The sequence below is a fragment of the Rhinoraja longicauda genome, chromosome 17 (assembly GCF_053455715.1).
Source record: "Rhinoraja longicauda isolate Sanriku21f chromosome 17, sRhiLon1.1, whole genome shotgun sequence".
In the NCBI taxonomy this organism is placed as follows: domain Eukaryota; kingdom Metazoa; phylum Chordata; class Chondrichthyes; order Rajiformes; family Arhynchobatidae; genus Rhinoraja; species Rhinoraja longicauda.
Genome location: NC_135969.1, coordinates 28,900,563 through 28,920,863, shown reverse-complemented (window position 1 = coordinate 28,920,863; position 20,301 = coordinate 28,900,563). Strand labels below are relative to the sequence as shown.

Genomic DNA, 20,301 nt, shown 5'->3' with positions numbered 1-20,301 from the left:
TCTGAGGAGCATTAAGGTGGCAGCTACAAACCATTGTCCCATGAACATAAAGACATTAAAAAAAGGAATGGCAATGACTGACACACACATAATGGAGACTGCACTGCCGGCAAGGATTTATTAATTCAGAAATGGAAATAAATCCAATTTTAGAGATTGGAACTTTTTATTCAAATGAACTCTACACCTGAAGGCTAAATTTCTCAATGAACTCACTTGATTTTAAGTCTTTCTTTTTCCTGAACGTTTTTGTCTCTATAATCGTGTCTTCGACATTTTCCAGACCTTGTTCTCACCTTTTACTTCAGGGTGCCACCTACAGTGAAGGTAAAGGCCAGTAAGGCACCACATAACCTTTTCCTTATTGTTGAGAGAAAAATCAGGAGAACAGCATGGGTTCAGGAGACCTGTTATACAAACACTGTCACTGTCATGGAGACTGCTAAAAGTAACCACCTGGAAGCAACCACGCTGTTGTGACCATTGATGATGAGGTCACCTTGAAAAGGCTCCATCAATTATTTATTAAACAGAAAGACTAATCGTCAAATGCATGGCATTCTATCACAACCCATTATGACACCTTCAACAGTCCTTGAATCTGCATTTACCAACACTTCTGATTTTAGTAATTAACAAAATATATGTTATTCTGAGGTTGGGTCCCAACCTTACTCCAAAGAAAAGTAGTTTTTCAGTTTGGACACCAGCTGAATGCCAGTCCGATTTAGGTCCTGATATAAAAGGCACGCAAATTTCCAAATGACTGATGCATATGTTATTTATTATTATTAATTGAATATTAGATGCTCTGATTTGTGATGAAGAACTTGTTGAAATGACACGCTCGGGTCTGGTAGTTCAAATTTGTTCTTCTTTGATTGGAAAATTGCAGAAGGAACAGAGATAAGCATAACAAGTTATTGCCACAACATTCTCAGTGCCCCCCCCCCCCCCCCCCAGGGCTTAGATAACCCCGACAAGCCCCCCTTCACTTTATTTCCCCCATTATCCTCCCTGTGCCCCACCTGGACTCGCACCTATTTCTCTCCTTTACCTCCATCCACATATCTTCCTCTGGCTTCACGTTTCACAACTTTCAAATGGCTGATGTTTCACACATTTGGTTTTAATCTCTGGCTTTTGTTCCAACCATCTGACAATTATCTCTCCCCCCCCCCCCCCTCCCCACCTCCCCACCTCACCTTTGTCTATCTATCACCTGCCATGCATTGCCTCTCCTCTAAACTTTCTTCTTTGATTACTTTGATCATCGCATTACCAACTAAACACTGACACTCATGCATTCATCTTTCATCCACGCACTTAATACCTTGATGAGATAATACTGGATTAGAGGAGTGACATCTGGTTGTAGATCAAAGCATGTTGTTTACATTCTGCTGATTCAGATGCAACTGTTGTCATGTAAACAACGAAGCACGGAAATCTTCAACTAATTAATCAAAATTGCTAATTTGAGGAACAAAAGAGTCAACTCTTGTTGGAGCAATATCTCCCCCAGTGAATTCAGGAAATTGGACTTTCTCCAGCGCATTTTAGCTGGCAATTTCTGTTGAAGGATACTCGAGGTGATAGCAATGTGGCAAGGACAATGTAGATTATGTTCCTAATGCAATTTATATAACAAGTGGAGTACTGCAATTTTTGGAGATTTGAAATAACAGCAGAAGATGCTGTAACCTGTCAACAGGCTAGGCAGAAGCAGTGCAGCAGGGAGCAGAAACATATTTGTTCGACGATGATATTCTATCAAAATGCAGAGTGGTATGTGCATGTTCTATTTGGAATCCATGTGGAATTTATCACATCAGTTATAAATGCAGAGGCCAATGGCTCATCTCTGTTTCGGAGAGATTTAATGATGAGAAAGAAGTAGATTGTGTGGGAGGAGTGTCTTTTCCCTCTTGTGCCTATCCTTTCATTGGCAGGTACAGTGATGCAAGGTGATGGCAAGATCAATAGTCAGGTCGACTTTCAGTGCTTTGACAGTCCTACTGTGGCCATTGAAGTGGGAACTAATGTCAATTCAAATGGTGGCGTAGTGGTATAGCTACTGCCTTACCACGTGTTCAATCCTGACCGCAGGTGCTTGTCTGTATGGAGTTTGTATGTTCTCCCCGTGACTGTGTGGGTTTTCTCCTAGATCTTTAGTTTCCTCCCACACTCCAAAGACGTACATGTTTGTAGGTTAATTGGCTTGGTGTAAATGTAATAAACTGTCACTAGTGTCTGTAGGGTAGTGTTACTTTGTGGGGATTGCTGGTCGGTGTGGACTCGGTGGGCCGAAGGGCCTGTTTCCATGCTGAACTAAACTAAAACATCCAACAAGGTCTCGTGAAGGGACTTTTAGCAATTTACTTTTTGGGCTTGAATGACTTGATTGGAACTCATTGAGACACACATTTCAATGGAAATCAACCTGTAAAACCATGCCCCGTGACCAGAAGATAAGGATTACCTTCCCTCCTTCCAATATCTACTGGAAAGGTGACATTCCACAAGAAGATGTAGTCAGGGAGGCGAGCAAAAAAATAACAAGCGTTCAGGTTAAACTTTGACATGCTGTGAGCCAGGTATGGTTCAATGAGGGGAAGTAAAAGGTTAGCCTTCGAGGTACATCCCCTCATGGGTATGTTTCTTAGCAGCACTTGCTTCATGTTCTTGACCTTATCAGGAATTATTCTGTTTCTCTTGACAAAATTGGCACCATGACAGGTAAATTTAGCACTTAGCGCATTCTCCCCTTTGAGGTACTTGTCTAGACAGCTGCAACTGTCGGCAGAATCACAGAAACCCAGGGAAGATGCTGACTTAATTTAAAACATTTCTTATCAAAGTAATGAACAACATTTTTCTTCATGGGAACGAGCACACTGGAAAAATGATGTATCCCAACTCCCTTTAATTAAAAAATGCCGGAAATGCTGAAAAGAACAGACAGAGTGGCAACATAACCTAGCCAATGCAGAACTGGAAGTTCAAATTTAACTAGCCTCAAAAGGCCACATTATATTAGAATCTTTTCTCTCTTTAGAACAAGGAATACACGAAGTAGACGAGAGGCAACTCAAGTTAATGTCATATTGATCGACTATTTTTCAAAGGAGCTGGATAAATATTTGATTAGGAGCAAGTTTAAAGGATCGGGAAATAAGTGCAGACGAAGATTATCAAGTACTGCATAGAGTATGATACGATATGTTACGATAAAACTTTATTTATCCCCGGAGGGAAATTGGTAGTTGATAGTTCTTGTACTGCTGGGACTGTGGCTGTAAAGCAAAGGTGTGAGGTTGAATGGATTTACATTATAGTTTCTTACTTTTGGGGTTAGGTAAAATAATTGCAGAGATTTAGGAGATGAAATGATAGGAAGAGTTGCTGATGAGGAGAATTGTTCATGGAATGAAATTTAAAACATCCAATGGACCAGGTAGCAGCTGTGATAGTAAGCCGTCATGCTGAAAGATGAGACACCTTTTCTTCTCTCTGTACAGTTGCTGTCTGACCAGCTGAGACTTTCGAGCATTTTCTGTTGTTATTCCATATTCCCAGCATCTCCCGTATATTGCTTGTTATATGTTATATTGGAAACATTAACCTGCTTTCTGCAGCTTTACTGCATAGATATTAAACTTAATAATGCCATTTTTGAATCATTAATTTGAGTAGTTTAATTTCTGTTCCAATGTACCTGCAGAATATTAAGTAACCTTTTTTGAGGGAAGGTAATTGCTTTGCAGATTCATTAATTTAATCATATCTGTCCCCTTTAAAGTCGAACAAGCCTTGACATTAATCATATGTTCAGTTAAATATTGCACTATTCAATCATTTATGCAATTCAGCACTTTACAGTGATCTAATTATTTGCATTTCCCCTGGCTGGCTTACTTTCTTCCTACGTAGTTCCTTCTCCACTTTCCAGCCTTATTTCCAGGTAGATGGAGCGATCTATAGATCTGCGCTGTAGTGGGTACAGTGCTTATCATTCCATGGTCAATCTACACTGTTAATCTACGCAGCATCATGGACAATACAGCTCACCCCCTCCAGAACAAGGGGCCACAGTTTAAGAATAAGGGGTAGGCCATTTAGAACGGAGATGAGGAAGAACTTTTTCAGTCAGAGAGTGGTGAAGGTGTGGAATTCTCTGCCTCAGAAGGCAGTGGAGGCCAGTTCGTTGGATGCTTTCAAGAGAGAGCTGGATAGAGCTCTTAAGGATAGCGGAGTGAGGGGGTATGGGGAGAAGGCAGGAACGGGGTACTGATTGAGAGTGATCAGCCATGATCGCATTGAATGGCGGTGCTGGCTCGAAGGGCTGAATGGCCTACTCCTGCACCTATTGTCTATTGTCTATTGTCTATGACATACTGGTCAACCTGAGGAGCACCTTCAGCAACAGACTGGTTCCACCAAGATGCAGCACAGAACGCCACAGGAGATCCCTTTTCCCTTTGGCTATCAAACTGTACTGTACAACCCCTCCCCCTTCTGTCGTGGGGTATACTGACCCCCCACACCCTCCCCTCCCCAATCTTTGCACATCCCCAATCCTGGACTTTCCACTCGTCATTTTAATTTTATGTTTCATGTATCTTGTTGTGTTTTATAACTGTTGACAGACTAATTTCCCTCCTGGGGTAAATAAAGTTATATCGTATCGTATCGTATCGTAAAATGGACAGCCCATCAAGTCACTGAAGGGAACAGTCTATTTCTGTGACAGTACTTTGTCAAATGAAAACTGCTTAACCAACCCACAATGTTGCTCTAAAACTTAAACATAACATATGTGTTTCTTTTAGGTCGTTTGCATTGTGCTGTTACTGTCTAATGTAAAAAGTACAACAGAAAATAATTTATCGTGTATACAAAAACAAGTGTGTAGAAACATTTGGGCCTTAAGGTCCAGAATTATCTCCCTAATCTAGTTTGTTTTAAGAGCCCACTCCATAACCATGGTTGTTTTTCTGTCATTTCTGTCATAATGTCTTTTCTGTTTGCTGGGTACCAGTTTTAGAAGGATACTAAGAATAACTAGAATCAAGGCACTCTTAACTGGATTGCTGGAAATCAGAAGTCAGGCTGTTTGATCTGGATTGGTGTCATCTTTATCTGCAATGTGCAAAGCATTTTTAGTTTAGCATACACCAGCTCCGAACTGCCATCTATTCCCTCCCTCTCTTGGGCACTCTTTCCCCAGTCTGACAGCTGACAGGAAAGTTCCCTGAATGTAGTTCGCTCAGTACTGCGATAATTATCAACTAGTACTTCAGGACACACACACTGAAAGAGCTCCTTAAATTTCTCTGTTGTTTGATCGGTCTCCCTATTACACCTACACTCCATTTCTTGTATGCATTACCATATTAAAAGAAGATAATGTCATAAAGAAATTAAAATTTAAGGTTTACTTTCTTTGGGCCCAGTTATGTTTGGATCAGAATAAATTTCTTATCAAACCTGTTAAGTCATTTGATTCTCAAGATGGTATCTAATCTCAAGCCAAGAAAAGGCGATGAGACATTTCTTGTTTTAATATCTTTTTGAGACAGAAATGATCAATATTTTTGTCGTCTTTTTTCCAGTTCTTGTTAAGAAAGAGTTTGGACAGAAGACTATTACACAAATAGTTTTGTCAGAGTCTGCCACAATTCTTACTGCTATAAAAATAGGGTCATATCACTCAAATATCATATTATCTGATGGCGTTGATGAGAGTTTGGCTTTTTAGAGATATGTTTAAGGGACTGCAAATTGTGATAAGAGTGTTTATTGTATATCTACTGAGGGTCCTCTCATCAGCTAATGTGCGATCCTGACATCCCATCTAACTCATTGGAGACCTTTGATCCATCTTTAATCAGACTTTATCGCACTCCAATGTTGTATTTCACTGTGCCTTGTCACATGTGACAATACAATATTCCATTCCATTCCATGTATCCTGTACTGATTGTTGTTCCCTTTATCTGTGCACTGTGGACGGCTTGATTCTATTCATATGTAGTCTTTTCTCTGCCTGGATAGCACGCAAACAAAAGCTTTTCACTCTACCTCAGTGCATGTGACAATAATCAACTGAATTAAATTAGACTGCAAGTGCCAATGTCAATATCTGAGCACTTCTGATACAATTACAAAGGTGTAGTCAAATCACAACCACATTGTTCAAAATAATTCAAGCACATTATCTGGTCTTTTATTTTGTAGCTTTGATGTGGCATCACTGATCACAAATTGTCACTTTCCCTGCAAATGCAACCACGGCACAAAGGTATTCCATTGGCCGTAAAGCACTTGATGCACTGAGGGGTAAATAACTGCACATGATCTTTGGCCTCTCATTTTTGCAAGATCACCAGATTCAGAAGCTGAGAGTCTGAATCTGCTCCAGTTTGCTCCAGCATCCCAATGACTTGTTGCTTGTAGAGTAATGAGCTACTGTGAATCACCCCCAGTGGCGGTGGCTAGTGGGTGATCTCGTTGTCAATGGCCATGTTTGAGAGAAAGGGTTAAAGGGAATTAAGTGGAGGTGATAGGACTGGTGGGATTCCTGTGAGAGCTGGCATAGACTCAATGGTCTGAATGGCCTCCCATCTCGTATGTGAATTCGAATTGGATGCGATTTTAACCTTTACCAACCACAGAACACTTGCATCAAGAAAAATGATCTCATTACCTGCAGCAGACTATCTGTGATATAACAAGTGGTCGTCCAGTTGTCTGATTCAGACTTCTTCATAAGTTCATAAATCATTGGAGCAGAATTAGGCCTTTCAGCCCATCGAGTCTACCCTGCCATTCCATCATGGCTGATCTGTCTTTCCCTCTCAACCCCATTCTCCTGCCTTCTCCCCACAACCTTTGACACACTCACTGGTCAAGAATCTGTCAATCTCCGCTTTAAAAATACCCAAAGACGGCCTTCACAGCATGCGTAGTAATGAATTCCACAGATTTACCCCCCTCTGACTAAAGAAATCCCTCCTCGTCTCCTTTCTAAAGGTATGTCCTTTTATTCTGAGGCTGTGCCCTCTGGTTCTAGACTCTCCCACTTCTTATCCAGAAGGGATCAGGCCTTGGCTGCATCTCTCTGCACAATGCTTGCTTCCTCCACATACCCTTCACTTTACTCTTTCTTCTCCCATTCTATTCTGTTCCACGAGACTTGCGTAATAAAATGGCCGCAATGGTGGTGCAGCAGTTAGTGCTGCTGCCTCAGCTCCAGGGACCCAGGTTTGATCTTGATCTTGGATATGGTCTGTGCGGATTTTGGGTGTGGGTTTCCACTCACAATAAAGGAAATGCTGGAAGATTAATTAGCTGCCTTTGCAGGATTAAGGACATGATGGCACATATGGGATAGCATTAGTTGCAGAGCACAGGAAAATAAAGAGAGAGGGAATTTGACTGATGGTGATGGCTCAACAAACCACATGGCTGCTTTCTGTGACATTGCAAAGAAACAAAATCAATTTAACCACTTCCATCTGATAAAATATCCCAAGGTTGACAGAAAGCCACAAACAGTAGGACAAGTGAAAGGTAGGTTTTAAGACCAAATTAATTTCCACCTACCTCGACTCCATCCTATCCCTCCTGGTCCAATCCCTACCTATGTCCAAGACACCTCACATGCTCTGCATCTCAATAACTTCCATTTTCCAGGCCCCCACTCCCTCATATTTGCTATGGATGTCCAGTCACTCTACACCTCCATCTACCACCAGGATAGTCTTGAAGCCCTCCGTTTCCTCCTCGACCGCCAATCTCCATTTACCAATACACTTCTCTGCCTAACAGAGCTTGTTCTTACACTCAACAACTTCTGCTTTGACTCCTCCCACTTCCTCCAAATCTGAGGCGTAGCTGTGGGCACTCGCATGGGCCCTAGCTATGCCTGCCTCTTTGTAGGGTATGACAAACAATCCCTGTTCCAGGCGTACACAGTCTTTCCAGGTGAGGCAGTCTTTCCAGGTGAGGCAGAGGTTCGCCTGCACCTCCTCCCGCATCTATTGTATCCGCTGTTCCAGATGTCAATTTCTCTACATAGGCGAGACCAAGCACAGGCTCGCCCATCGTTTCGCTCAACACCTCCGCTCAGTCCGTCTCAACCAACCTGATCTCCCGGTGGCTCAGCACTTCAAATCCCCATCCCATTCCCAATCTGATCTCTCTGTCCCGGGCCTCCTCCATTGTCAGAGTGAGGCCCAGCACAAATTGGAGGAACGCATCTCATATTTCGCTTGGGCCGTTTACAGCCCAGCGGTATGAACGTTGACTTCTCTAACTTCAGATAGTTCCTCTTTCGCTCTCTATCCCCTCCCCCTTCCCAGTTCTCCCTCTAGTCTTCCTGTCCCCTACTACATCCTATCTTTGTCCTGCCCCCTCCCCTGACGTCAGTCTGAAGAAGGGCCTCGACCCGAAACGTCACCAATTCCTTCTCTCCTGAGATGCTGCCTGGCCCACTGAGTTACTCCAGCATTTTTTTATCTACCTTCTTTTGGTTTTAAAAAGTATCTTAGAGGGGAAGGTGGAGAACTTCAGGAACTTTCCAAACAAAGTTCTCAGCCACAAGTGCCTGTACGTTCTCCTGGCCATGGTCTCCTCTGCAAGCAAAATGTTATTTTTTTTAAAGTCATTCTGCTGTGCGCAGATTGGCTGCCGCGTTTCCATTGATGGCTAGCTTTTAAAGTTGTTTAAAGAGCTATCATTTTCACTTCTTAAGAGTGTTAATGGAGTTGCAGAAATGCCAGCTCATTGATTTATTTTAATGTGGTTTATTGATGCCTAGCTAGTGTGGATGTCAGTTCAGGATGTTCCTGTAACAAGCTGTTAGTTAACAGTTGCTGCACTATAACACAATTAGAAGATTAAATAATAAGACTCAAAGTAAGTTTTAATATAATTTCTACAAACAACAGCAGTTATTTTTGAGATGAAGTGCAATATATTTCCTTGGAGGTGAAAGGTCCAAGTATATGAAAGAAATGCCAAGGTGAATAAATTCTTTTCATTATCTGGTACAACAATCCCTTTTTGCTAAAAAAAGGTGCATAATGTGAAGGGAAGCGGGTTTTGGATGCAAGTCACGATTTCCCAGCTGAGTCTGGCCTCCAAGGACAATATCTCTCACAGACAGATGGAGCAATACTGTGCGAAGAAAAAAACAATATTTAGTGGCTTAATTCCCTGGCTTAGTTCTTCCTAAAGACCACACCGTGGGTGCATTCTAATACTCAGTGCCGTGCAACAGTTTTCTATTAAGCTTGGTACAATCAATTATTCCTTGAAGCAGTCCATTGAAGACTTTGTTAATTAATCAGACGGAATGATTGGAATTTATTTGTGACACTTGCAGAATTTCTCTCTCTGTTTGCCTGCGTCGTTAAATCTCCAATCAGTTACATTGGTGGTTCTTTTTCCTTCTCAGGTAGTGCTGGAAACCCCGTGATGTTCAATGATAAAGGTGATCCTCCCGGCCGTTATGATATCTTCCAGTATCAGCTCATTGCTAACAATACCTGGGCCTACCGCCTCATTGGGCAGTGGACAGAGCAACTGTATCTCAATGTAAGTCCCACCCTGCTGGACTATTAACAGCCATGGAACATTGTGCAGCTGGTAAAACCAATATGTTTCTCCCAAGGGGACATCTTACTTGAAGGTAACATGGCAGTTAGCTGGGGTACTGTGGCATTAATATTTTGGCCCATGCTTCCCCCCCCCCCCCTCCTCCCCCAACCCCCCTCCCCCCCACCTCCCCCCCACCCCCCCCCACCTCCCCCCCACCCCCCCACCCCCCCCATCCCCCCCACCCTTCAGACTGAAGAAGGGTCTCGACCCAAGTCGTCACCCATTCCTTCTCTCCAGAGATGCTGCCTGTCCCACTGAGTTACTGCAGCATTTTGTGTCTATCTTTAATGCTGCAGATTAATGGCCTTGCTGCAAACTGAAACAAATTGGAAAGGATGATTGTGGAAACAAGGAACTGGACTTGATGGTTAATTCACAAAAAGATACAAAGTTCTGGAGTAACTCAGCGGGTCAGGCAGCATCTCTGGAGACCATGGACAGGTGAACACGGATTGGGATCCTTCTTCAGAGCAAGAAAAGCTGCTGGCTTCAAGGCATGATTGCCCAGATTCTCCTGCTTGTGGTGATAATGGAATTCAATTCTCTACAGGTTTAAACTGCAAACCACTTTGGTGGCAATGGCGGGATATATTGATGTAACACTTACTATAGAGTTCACTTGGGTTTAACTGTGCAACACTAACTGGAGTTAAATAATTGCTGAAAAGTCCAAGGTGACAAGCTGCCTCCCAAAAGGAAAGCGCATGTACTGCCAAGCAATCTCGCTGGCCCTCGCCAGAAGTTTGACTAAACAGATGCAGACATCAAAATATCGCAGGAATAACAAAGCAGCCAATGTATCATGTGCCTGGATTAAAACAATAATTAATTTTGAACTATTTGGGGGAAGTTCCAAGCTTTCTAGCCAGAAGTAGCCTGAATTTGACACTCGCATTAACGAGTACCAGCCTAGCATATAGAAATCGCAGAAGCTTGTGTGGGAGAGTGTTCATGACAATTGATGTGATTAATGATGTGCATTTGAATTTCTGGCCAGCACAAGCGACAAGAAAATTGCCCTGGAGGTCGGTGTATAATTGCCAGCGTGGTTTCAGAAAATAAAAGGGGTTGTCAGAGGAAATGGGAGACTATTGTAATCAGGAAATACTTGTGGCTGTGCTATTTCTATCTGAATTCTGATATTTAACAAGGCAGCTCTCTCAGCTTTGACTTGCAAGTAAACAGAGAAATCCACAAGGATGTCCATTGATTTGGGTGCTATTCCCACTCTAATTTGATGGAATGAAAGGGTCTTTTGTGAGGAAAATTAAATCGTAGCAACTGAAAGGGTTCGTCTGTCCCTTCCTATAAATAAACTAGAATATCTCAACAAGTAGAGAAAGATTAAACATATTTCAGCACCGTACATGTAAGAAAAAAACCATTTTAACAAAAGATCTTCAGCAAAACATATATGTATATACATTACCATCATTAAGTTATACAAGTTCCCCATTATATAATTTACAGGTGCCTACTTGACTGTAGGATTTAGACTGTAGAGATACATCGAAATAGCACAGTTAAAATAACAGACACTGACTATAATTTAGATTAGCTCTGCATCTGGATTAATATAGCACTTCTCAACATTGAAAATAACCGATCAATGCAGACTTTATTAATACTATCCAATACTTTTGAATAATAGTGACTATAAAGCTTAAAATGCAGCATGGCATAAGCTTGATAACCTGCTACAGCATTTACAGCTTTTAATGACCTTGACTATACTTGCTTGACTATCGAACGTGTGCGAAGTTGCTCTCCTAATATTTGTCTTTGCAGTTCTCTTCTCTGCCTGTTCAGTTCCTTTCTGAAGGTTATCTTGTCTGCGCATTCTAGACAGAAGATATTTCTCCCACACACCATCCTACAGGTTAAAATTGTTTTTGTAATTTCAAAACTTTTTTTCATAAATATATATTTGGAGGTACAATACAATAGGCACACACCTTTCTTTACATTCATTGTATCATCAAACTAATTTGTTCTATCTACAATGCACCAATGCCATTTGGGTTTCCTCTATCAGCAATACTTACAAAGCTTTTGATAAGTTGTTAGATAGGACTGCAACCTCCAAGACTGGTCCTTCTGAACAGAACCTCCATGATGAGGTTCACCCCTCAGCATGTACTCTTGCAACTAGAATATGTCAGTTGGCAGTATTTCCTGACAGACATCTTGTTGCAAGACCAATGGCTCGATTGTGGTCATGTATTGTCTTTCCGCCGGCTGGTCTGCACGCAACAAATGCTTTTCACTGAACCTTGGTACACGCGACAATAAACTGAACTAAAACTAACCAAACTAAAGTTTCAGTCACACCAAAGTGCGTCCTTCACCAAAATGATGACCTTCCAGTAGCAGTTGGTGTTTGTCTTGGTGTGCATCCCTTACAATGGCCCATGGAAAGAGAATTCGCTGTTACTTAGATGCTCGGGAAGAACCTCAACATGGACCCTTGAGTCCTTTCCCAGATCATCTTGGCAAAGAGGTGGACGATCAAATCTCCTTGTATTGTACCATTTCGACATAATGTACAATCACCTCCATAATGACTTCCAATGTTTGGATCCACCCTTTAAAGAGGTGCAGATTGGCTTTTAGCAATACAGCACGGAAACAGGCCCATCGGTCCATCGAGTCCTCACCGACTAGCGATCTCCCCGTACACTAGCACTATCCTACACACAAAGGAGAATGTACAATTTCACCAAAGCCAATTAACCTTCAACCCTGTATGCCTTTAGAGTATGGAGGAAACTGGAGAAAACCCACAGGGCAGCAGGGAGAGCGTACAAATTCTGTACAGGCAGCGCCCGTAGTCAGGATTGAATGTGGGTCTCTGGTGCTGTAAGGCAGAAACTCTAACACTGTGCCACCGTGCCACCCCATCAGCTTTAATCAGCTTAAACTGGTGTTGGCCAATACCACAATTGGACCAAATAGCCTTTTGCTAAGGCAACCTGACATGTAGCTATTACTGGTTCGATACTAAACTCATCTGTCAACATAAATGTCATGCAGAGCCTGTGCTGGATATAAGAGGTGTGGCTTAATCACAGTTCTAGAGTCTAGTTCCAGTTTCCCATTGCGAATCAATTTAGCCCCCAAGGAGCATAAAAGCTAGGACCTCATGCTAATCCTTTTTCTAAAATAACATTTGAATCTCAGCTGGAATGTTGTACACATATTTGGGAATCCACATCTTGGGGTCTCGGGATATAGCAACAACAGTAACACAGAAAGAGGGACTCGAGTCCCAAGAAGACAAAAGTGAAACTAGGATTGTGTAGGAAGGAACGGCCGATGCTGGTTTAAACCAAAGATAGACACAAAAAGCTGGAGTAGCTCAGCGGGACAGGCAGCATCTCTGGAGAGAAGGAATTTGGTGACGTTTCAGGACGAGACCCTACTTATAGACAATATAGACAATAGACAATAGGTGCAGGAGTAGGCCATTCGACCCTTCGATCCAACACCGCCATTCACTGTGATCGTGGCTGATCATCCACATCAGTACCTCGTTCCTGCCTTCTTCCCATACCCCTTGACTCCACTATCTTTAAGAACTCTATTTAACTCTCTCTTGAAAGCATCCAGAGAATTGGCCTCCACTGCCTTCTGAGGTAGAGAATTCCACAGATTCACAACTCTGAGTGGAAAAGTTTTTCCTGATCTCTGTTCTAAATGGCCTACTCCTTATTCCTAAACGGTGGCCCCAGGCTCTGGACTCCACCAACATCAGGAACATGTTTCCTGCCTCTAGCATGTCCAATCCCTTAATAATCTTATATGTTTCAATAAGATCCCCTCTCATCTTTCTAAATTCCAGTGTATACAAGCCCAGTCGCTCCAACATATGACAGTCCCACTATTTCGGGAATTAACCTAGTAAACCTACGCTGCACGCCCTCAATAGCAAGAATATCCTTCCTCACATTTGGAGACCAAAACTGCACACAATACTCCAGGTGTGGTCTCACTAGGTCCCTGTACAACCGCAGAAGGACCTCTTTGCTCCGATACTCAATTCCTCTTGTTATGAAGGCCAACATTCCATTAGCTTTCTTCACTGCCTGCTGTACCTGCATGCTTACTTTCAGTGACTGATGCACTAGGACACCCAGATTTCGTCGTACTTCTCCTTTTCCTAACTTGACACCATTCAGATAATAATCTGCCTTCCTGCTCTTACCACCAAAGTGGATAACCTCACATTTATCCACATTAAACTGCATCTGCTATGCATCTGCCCACTCACACAACCTGTCCAAGTCACCCTGCATCCTCATAGCATCCTCCTCACAGTTCACACTGCCATCCAGCTTTGTGTCATCTGCAAATTTGCTAATGTTTACTTTTAATCGCTTCATCTCAGTCATTAATGTATATTGTAAATAACTGTGGTCCCAGCACCGAGCCTTGCGGTACCCCACTAGTCATTGCCTGCCATTTTGAAAGGGACCCGTTAATCCATACTTTTTGTTTCCTGTCTGCCAACCAATTTTCTATCCACGTCAGTACCCTACCCCCAATACCATGTGCTCTAATTTTGCCCACTCATTTCCTATGTGGGACCTTATCAAAGGCTATCTGAAAGTCCAGGTACAGTACACCCACTGGCTCTCCCTTGTCTATTTTCCTAGTTACATCCTCAAAAAATTCCAGAAGATTAGTCAAGTATGATTTCCCCATCGTAAATCCACGCTGACTCAGACATAGAAACATAGAAACATAGAAAATAGGTGCAGGAGTAGGCCATTCGGCCCTTCGAGCCTGCACCACCATTCAATATGATCATGGCTGATCATCCAACTCAATATCCCGTACCTGCCTTCTCTCCATACCCTCTGATCCCTTTAGCCACAAGGGCCACATCTAACTCCCTCTTAAATATAGCCAATGAACTGGCCTCAACTACCTTCTGTGGCAGAGAATTCCACAGACTCACCACTCTCTGTGTGAAGAAATGTTTTCTCATCTCGGTCCTAAAAGACTTACCCCTTATCCTTAAGCTGTGACCCCCTGGATCTGGACTCCCCCAATAGACCGATCCTTTTACTGCTATCCAAATGTTCCGCTATTTCATCTTTTATAATTGACTCTAGCATCTTCCCCTCCACCGATGTCAGGCTAACTGGTCTATTATTCCCTGTTTTCTGTCTCCCTCCTTTCTTAAAAAGTTGGATAACATTAGCTACCCTTCAACCCACAGGAACTGATCCTGAATCTAGAGAACATTGGAAAATGATCACCAATGCGTCCACGATTTCTAGAGCCACTTCCTTAAGTACCCTGGGATGCAGACCATCAGGCCCTGGGGATTTATCGGCCTTCAGTCTCATCAGTCTACCCAACACCATTTCCTACCTAATGTGAATTTCCTTCAGTTCCTCTGTCACCCCTGGACCTCTGGTCACTAGTACATCTGGGCTATTGTTTGTATCTTCCTTAGTGAAGACAGATCCAAAGTACCTGTTCAACTCGTCTGCCATTTCCTTGTTCCCCATAATAAATTCACCTGCTTCTGTCTTCAAATGACCCACATTTGTCTTAACTATATTTTTCCACTTCACATACCCAAAGAAGCTTTTACTATCCTTTATATTCTTGGCTAGCTTACCTTCGTACCTCGTCTTTTCTCCCCATATTGCCTTTTTAGTTATCTTCTGTTGTTCTTTAATAGTTGCCCAATCCTCTGGCTTCCTGCTCATCTTTGCTATGTTATACTTCTCTTTTATTTTTATACTGTCCTTGACTTCCCTTGTCAGCCACGGTCACCGCTTACTCCCCCTTAGAATCTTTCTTCCTCTTTGCAATGAACTGATCCTGCACCTTCTGAATTATTCCCAGAAATACCTGCCATTGTTGTTCCACCGTCTTCCCTGCTAGGGTCTCTTCCTGGTCAATTTTGGCTAGCTCCTCCCTTATGCCTCCATAGTCCCCTTTGCTCAACTGTAATACTGACACTTCTGATTTTCCCTTCTCCCTCTCAAATTGTAGATTAAAACATCATATTATGGTCACTACTTCCTAATGGCTCCTTTACCTTGAGTTCCCTTATCAAATCCGGTTCATTCTTCAGACTGCTTGTTCTCCTCACTCTTGCAAGAGGTTAATAAAAGATTTTGACAGAGGTAATCTAAAATGTAAAGGGTTTGATAGACTCTTGGAGACTATTTTCATTGACAGGTGAGTCAATATCAAGGTCACAACTGGAGTGATTGGCCAAAACGCTGCAGCGAGATGAGCAATTCTTTTCCCAGCAAGTTATTATAATCTGGAATGCGCTATGTGAAAGGCTGGTGGAAGTAGATTGAATACTGACTTTGAAGAAAGATATTGGACAAATAGTTGAAGGGTAAAATAATTCCAAGCCTATGGAGGAAGGGCACAGAAGTGGAATGAAGTTGATTGCCTTTTCAAAATTGGCAGAGGCACAATGGACTGTATACCCATCATCTGTGCTGCTGGATTCTGTGAGTTCCAATCTCCAACTTTTGACATTAACTAATCCCAGCTGAGATAATAACAAACAAACAGCAACCGTCCTAAAATCTCTGGGATAGAAAGGAGAAATTTGATTGTGGATCTTGTGCCTACTGCCTCAAAGATTTCTCATAAGGTTTCTCATCTACATGCAAGTCAATATAAGATGAATATAAATTGAGCTGTAAGACCTTCTGTAGCTGTCATTTACTGTTAGCTTTACATGGGAATGATTGAATACTGGGCATCCTTTGAATCTCTTCCTCTGGGAGAAATAGAAGGGGTTAGATGTTGTTGGGAAAATAACCTTAACTTGATAGCATTGTAAACTGACAGCAAGTTTTGAATATCAAGGAACAGGTCCAGCTACTCCCCATTCTACATCTAACCTTTGTGAATCTATTCTAAAGAATATAAATTTAACATGGGGAGAATAAGTATAGATATGTTTAAATGTATTTTCAAAGACTGAAATTGTCCGAAGCATGAAACAGCAGTCAGGGTAGATAAATAAATTAAAGTTGTGGTGAGGCTCCTTTGTTAAAAAGGACTCAAATATGTTTTTAGTTAATTGGATATAAAGGGAAGAGCAAGAATGAAATACCCACACCAGCATGCAGAAATGTAGGTTCTCAAAGTAGAATAGAATAATTTTGTTATCACATATGACAAGTCACAGTGAGACTCTATGCTTGGCAAGGTATGCAAATAGTCACCCCTAAAGGGTGCTTACAAAGTTACAGATTTCTCCCCTTTGTGCCAGTACCCCCTTTGTTCTTCCCCCCTCACCCCTCACCCCTCCACGCTTGGTCGCCCGTTGTTCTTCCCCCACCCTCACGGCCGTTCCCCCATGCCGGCATGCAAGGGCCATAGGACTTGTGCCTTTATCAGATGAGAGATCTATTCTCCTGGTCGGGGTTACAGGGTGGTGAACTCCACAGCGAGGAGCAGGTCAGCAACAGAGAGGCTCCTTAGAAGTAAGAATGAAGTGTGATCACTTGGAAATTCAGAGTCCAAAGCTGAATGAAACAAATTTGCATCTGTCATCAGGTAGAGAAACAAAATAATGATTGGGAACTAAAGCGATTAAAAATGTGAAATGAAAGAGACAAATAGAAAGCGGATAAAAATAGATGATTTTTATTTCATTTATAACATTTTCATAATTTTTTTTTTTCTTCCAAGCTTTAAATTATTTTTTTATTGCCAGTGTCTGCTTCAGTAATAATAATAATAATAATACATTTTATTTATATAGCGCTTTTCATATACTCAAAGACGCTTTACAGAGATTTTGAGAACATAGGGAAATTAATAAATAGATAAATAAGTAAATAAATAAATGAACAGAGAAAGGAGACAGTAGGTGAGGTGACCAGTGGTTGAAGGCAGTACTGAACAGGTGAGACTTCAGCGATGTTTTGAATGTGGTGAGTGTGGGGGAGTCTCTAACGGTTTGGGGTAGTGAGTTCCATAGGGTGGGAGCAGCGATGGAGAAAGCCCTGTCCCCCCAGGATCTGAGTTTAGTCCGGATGTGGGGGGATAGGAGATTGGCAGCGGCAGAGCGGAGGGTGCAGGTGGGAGTGTGCCTGTGGAGGAGGTCGGTCAGGTAGGATGGGGCCAGGTTATGGAGGGCTTTGTAGGTTATGAGGAGGATTTTGTACTGGATTCTCTGGGGGATGGGGAGCCAGTGGAGTTTATAAAGGACGGGGGTGATATGGTCACGGATCGAGGTGTGTGTGAGTAGACGGGCAGCGGAGTTTTGAATGTATTGAAGTTTATTGATGATTTTTGAGGGTGCGCCATAGAGGAGGCTGTTGCAGTAGTCCAGACGGGAGGTGATGAAGGCGTGGATGAGGGTTTCTGCAGCTGTGGAGGAGAGGGATGGACGGAGACGGGCTATCACGTATCATCCTATTCAACAGTGCGGCACACTGGTGAAGAAGGGTCTCGACCCGAAACGTCACCCATTCCTTCTCTCCCGAGATGCTGCCTGACCTGCTGAGTTACTCCAGCATTTTGTGAATAAATCGATTTGTACCAGCATCTGCAGTTATTTTCTTATACAGTGGTGGAGTTGCTGCCTTACAGCGGTAGAGAGACCAGAGTTCGATCCTGACTACAGGTGCTGTCTGTAAGGAGTTTGTACGTTCTCCCCGTGACCTACGTGGGCTTTCTCCGGGTGCTCCGGTTTCCTCCCACACTCCAAAGACATACAGGTTTGTAGGTTAACTGGGTTAGATTAAAAAAATTAATTATCCCGAGTGTGTGTAGGTTAGTGTTAGTGTGCAGGGATTGCTGGTCAATGCTGACTCAGTGCGCTGACGGGCCTGTTTCTGCGCTGTATCTCTAAACTAAACTCAACTAAACAACTGTGTCGGAAGGAACTGCAGATGTTGGTTTCAACTGAAGATAGACACAAAAAGCTGGAGTAATTTAGCTGAACAGGAAGCATCTCTGGAGAGAAGGAATGGGTGACGTCTCGGGTCGAGACCCTTCTTCAGACTCAAGAAAGGTCTCGACCCAAATCGTCACCCATTCCTTCTCTCCAGAGATGCTGCCTGTCCCGCTGAGCTACAGCTTTTTGTGTCTATCTTCAACGAAACAACTCCCAAGTTCAACATCATGAGTTTGTGCTTCTCTCTTTCAACCAGAAATAGCACATAACTGATTTTCACCAGTCCTCTCAACACTGAGGGCTTTCAGCAGAGCTCTCTGGATCAGTGGAACATCTTTGACAGCAATGTCTGCATTCCCAAGTCTAATTGGCTGTTTGGACGTCAGAGGTTGGTGCCTTTTATAACGGTAGCACCTAGTAGTAACAATGAGCAGTGACAGCGTTAGTGTTATTATTATGATTGCAGCAAAACACAGTCCTCTGACTCCCTTCCTTTCACCAGCGACCATTGCCCCCTCTTTCACTCTGGGTGTATGTACTCTGAGCAGACAGACTGCACCTGCTCAAAGGTTTGGCTCACTTTAATTTTCTTGAGTTCAATTGAGGAAGGTTAATAAACGTTGGCGGAGGGGCCCGCACAACTCATGTAAAATCAAACAGCCCTTTTGTTTCTATTTAACTTTTGAAATGCTTTGATCATCAGGCCATTCATCAAACTTATTGTACTGACGAGGGAATGTTATCATATTTTTAACCCGCCAAACTGCAGTATTTAATAATAATCAAATAATATAGATAATTACATGGCAGCATATTCAACAAGTTATGTTTAGTTTGGAGTTACAGCATCGAAACCATTGAAACCCCACACACTAGTTCCATGTGATCCCACTTTCACATCCTACACACTAGGGGCAATTTACAAAAGCCAATCAACCTACAAACTCTACGCCTTTGGAATGTGGGAGGAAACCGGAACACGCGGAGAAAACTCAGGCGATCACAGGAAGAATGTACAAACAGATAGCACCCTTGGTCAGGATTGAACCTGGTCTCTGGTGCTAAGAGGCTGTAGCTCTACTACTGTGCCACCCTGAAGGTTTAAGGTGCATTCTTAAACAAGAATAGAGTGGTAGATTTGCCACCTTACAGCGCCAGAGACTCTGGTTCGATCCTGACTATCCTGTCGATCCTGTCTGTACGGAGTTTGCACATTCTCCCCGTGACTGCATAGGTTTTCTCTGGGTGCTCTGGTTTCCTCCCACACTTTAAAGATGTACAGGTTTGTAGGTTAATTGGCTTCGGTAAAAGTTAACAATGGTCCCGAGTGTGTAGGATGTTGCTAGTTTACGGGGATCGTTGGTTGGCGCGGACCAGGTTGGTCAAAGGGCCTGTTTCTGCACTGTATCTCAAAACTAAACTAAACTAAGAAAGGAATCTGCATATGAATGAATAAGTTTATTGGCCAAGTATGTGCATATACAAGGAATGTGCCTTGGTGCTCCGCTCACAAATGACAACACAAACATACAGTTAACAATTAAGAATAAGCATAAATACATCAAAACAATAAGGATACAACATTACGGTCTAAACATGTGGGTGTTTAGACAGAGCAAAAAAGAATATGGATCAAAAGATGGTTTGAGAGGTCATTGTGCAATGTTTATGATTACATGAGAGACTATGTTTAGAGGCAGAATATTATGATGCAAAGCAAGTAATAAGTCCATGGGACG

The 20,301-nt window shown here is 42.6% G+C and overlaps 1 protein-coding gene across 6 annotated transcripts in view; it reads left to right on the top strand.

The window, feature by feature from the left end:
* Positions 1-20,301, top strand: part of LOC144601908 (metabotropic glutamate receptor 7-like) — a 489,446-nt gene that overhangs the window by 307,899 nt on the left and 161,246 nt on the right. For all 6 annotated transcript variants that reach the window (XM_078414451.1, XM_078414452.1, XM_078414455.1 and 3 more), the window contains one exon: positions 9,464-9,603. In XM_078414451.1, coding sequence (XP_078270577.1) covers positions 9,464-9,603 — 140 coding nt within the window. The remainder of the gene's footprint in view (positions 1-9,463; positions 9,604-20,301) is intronic.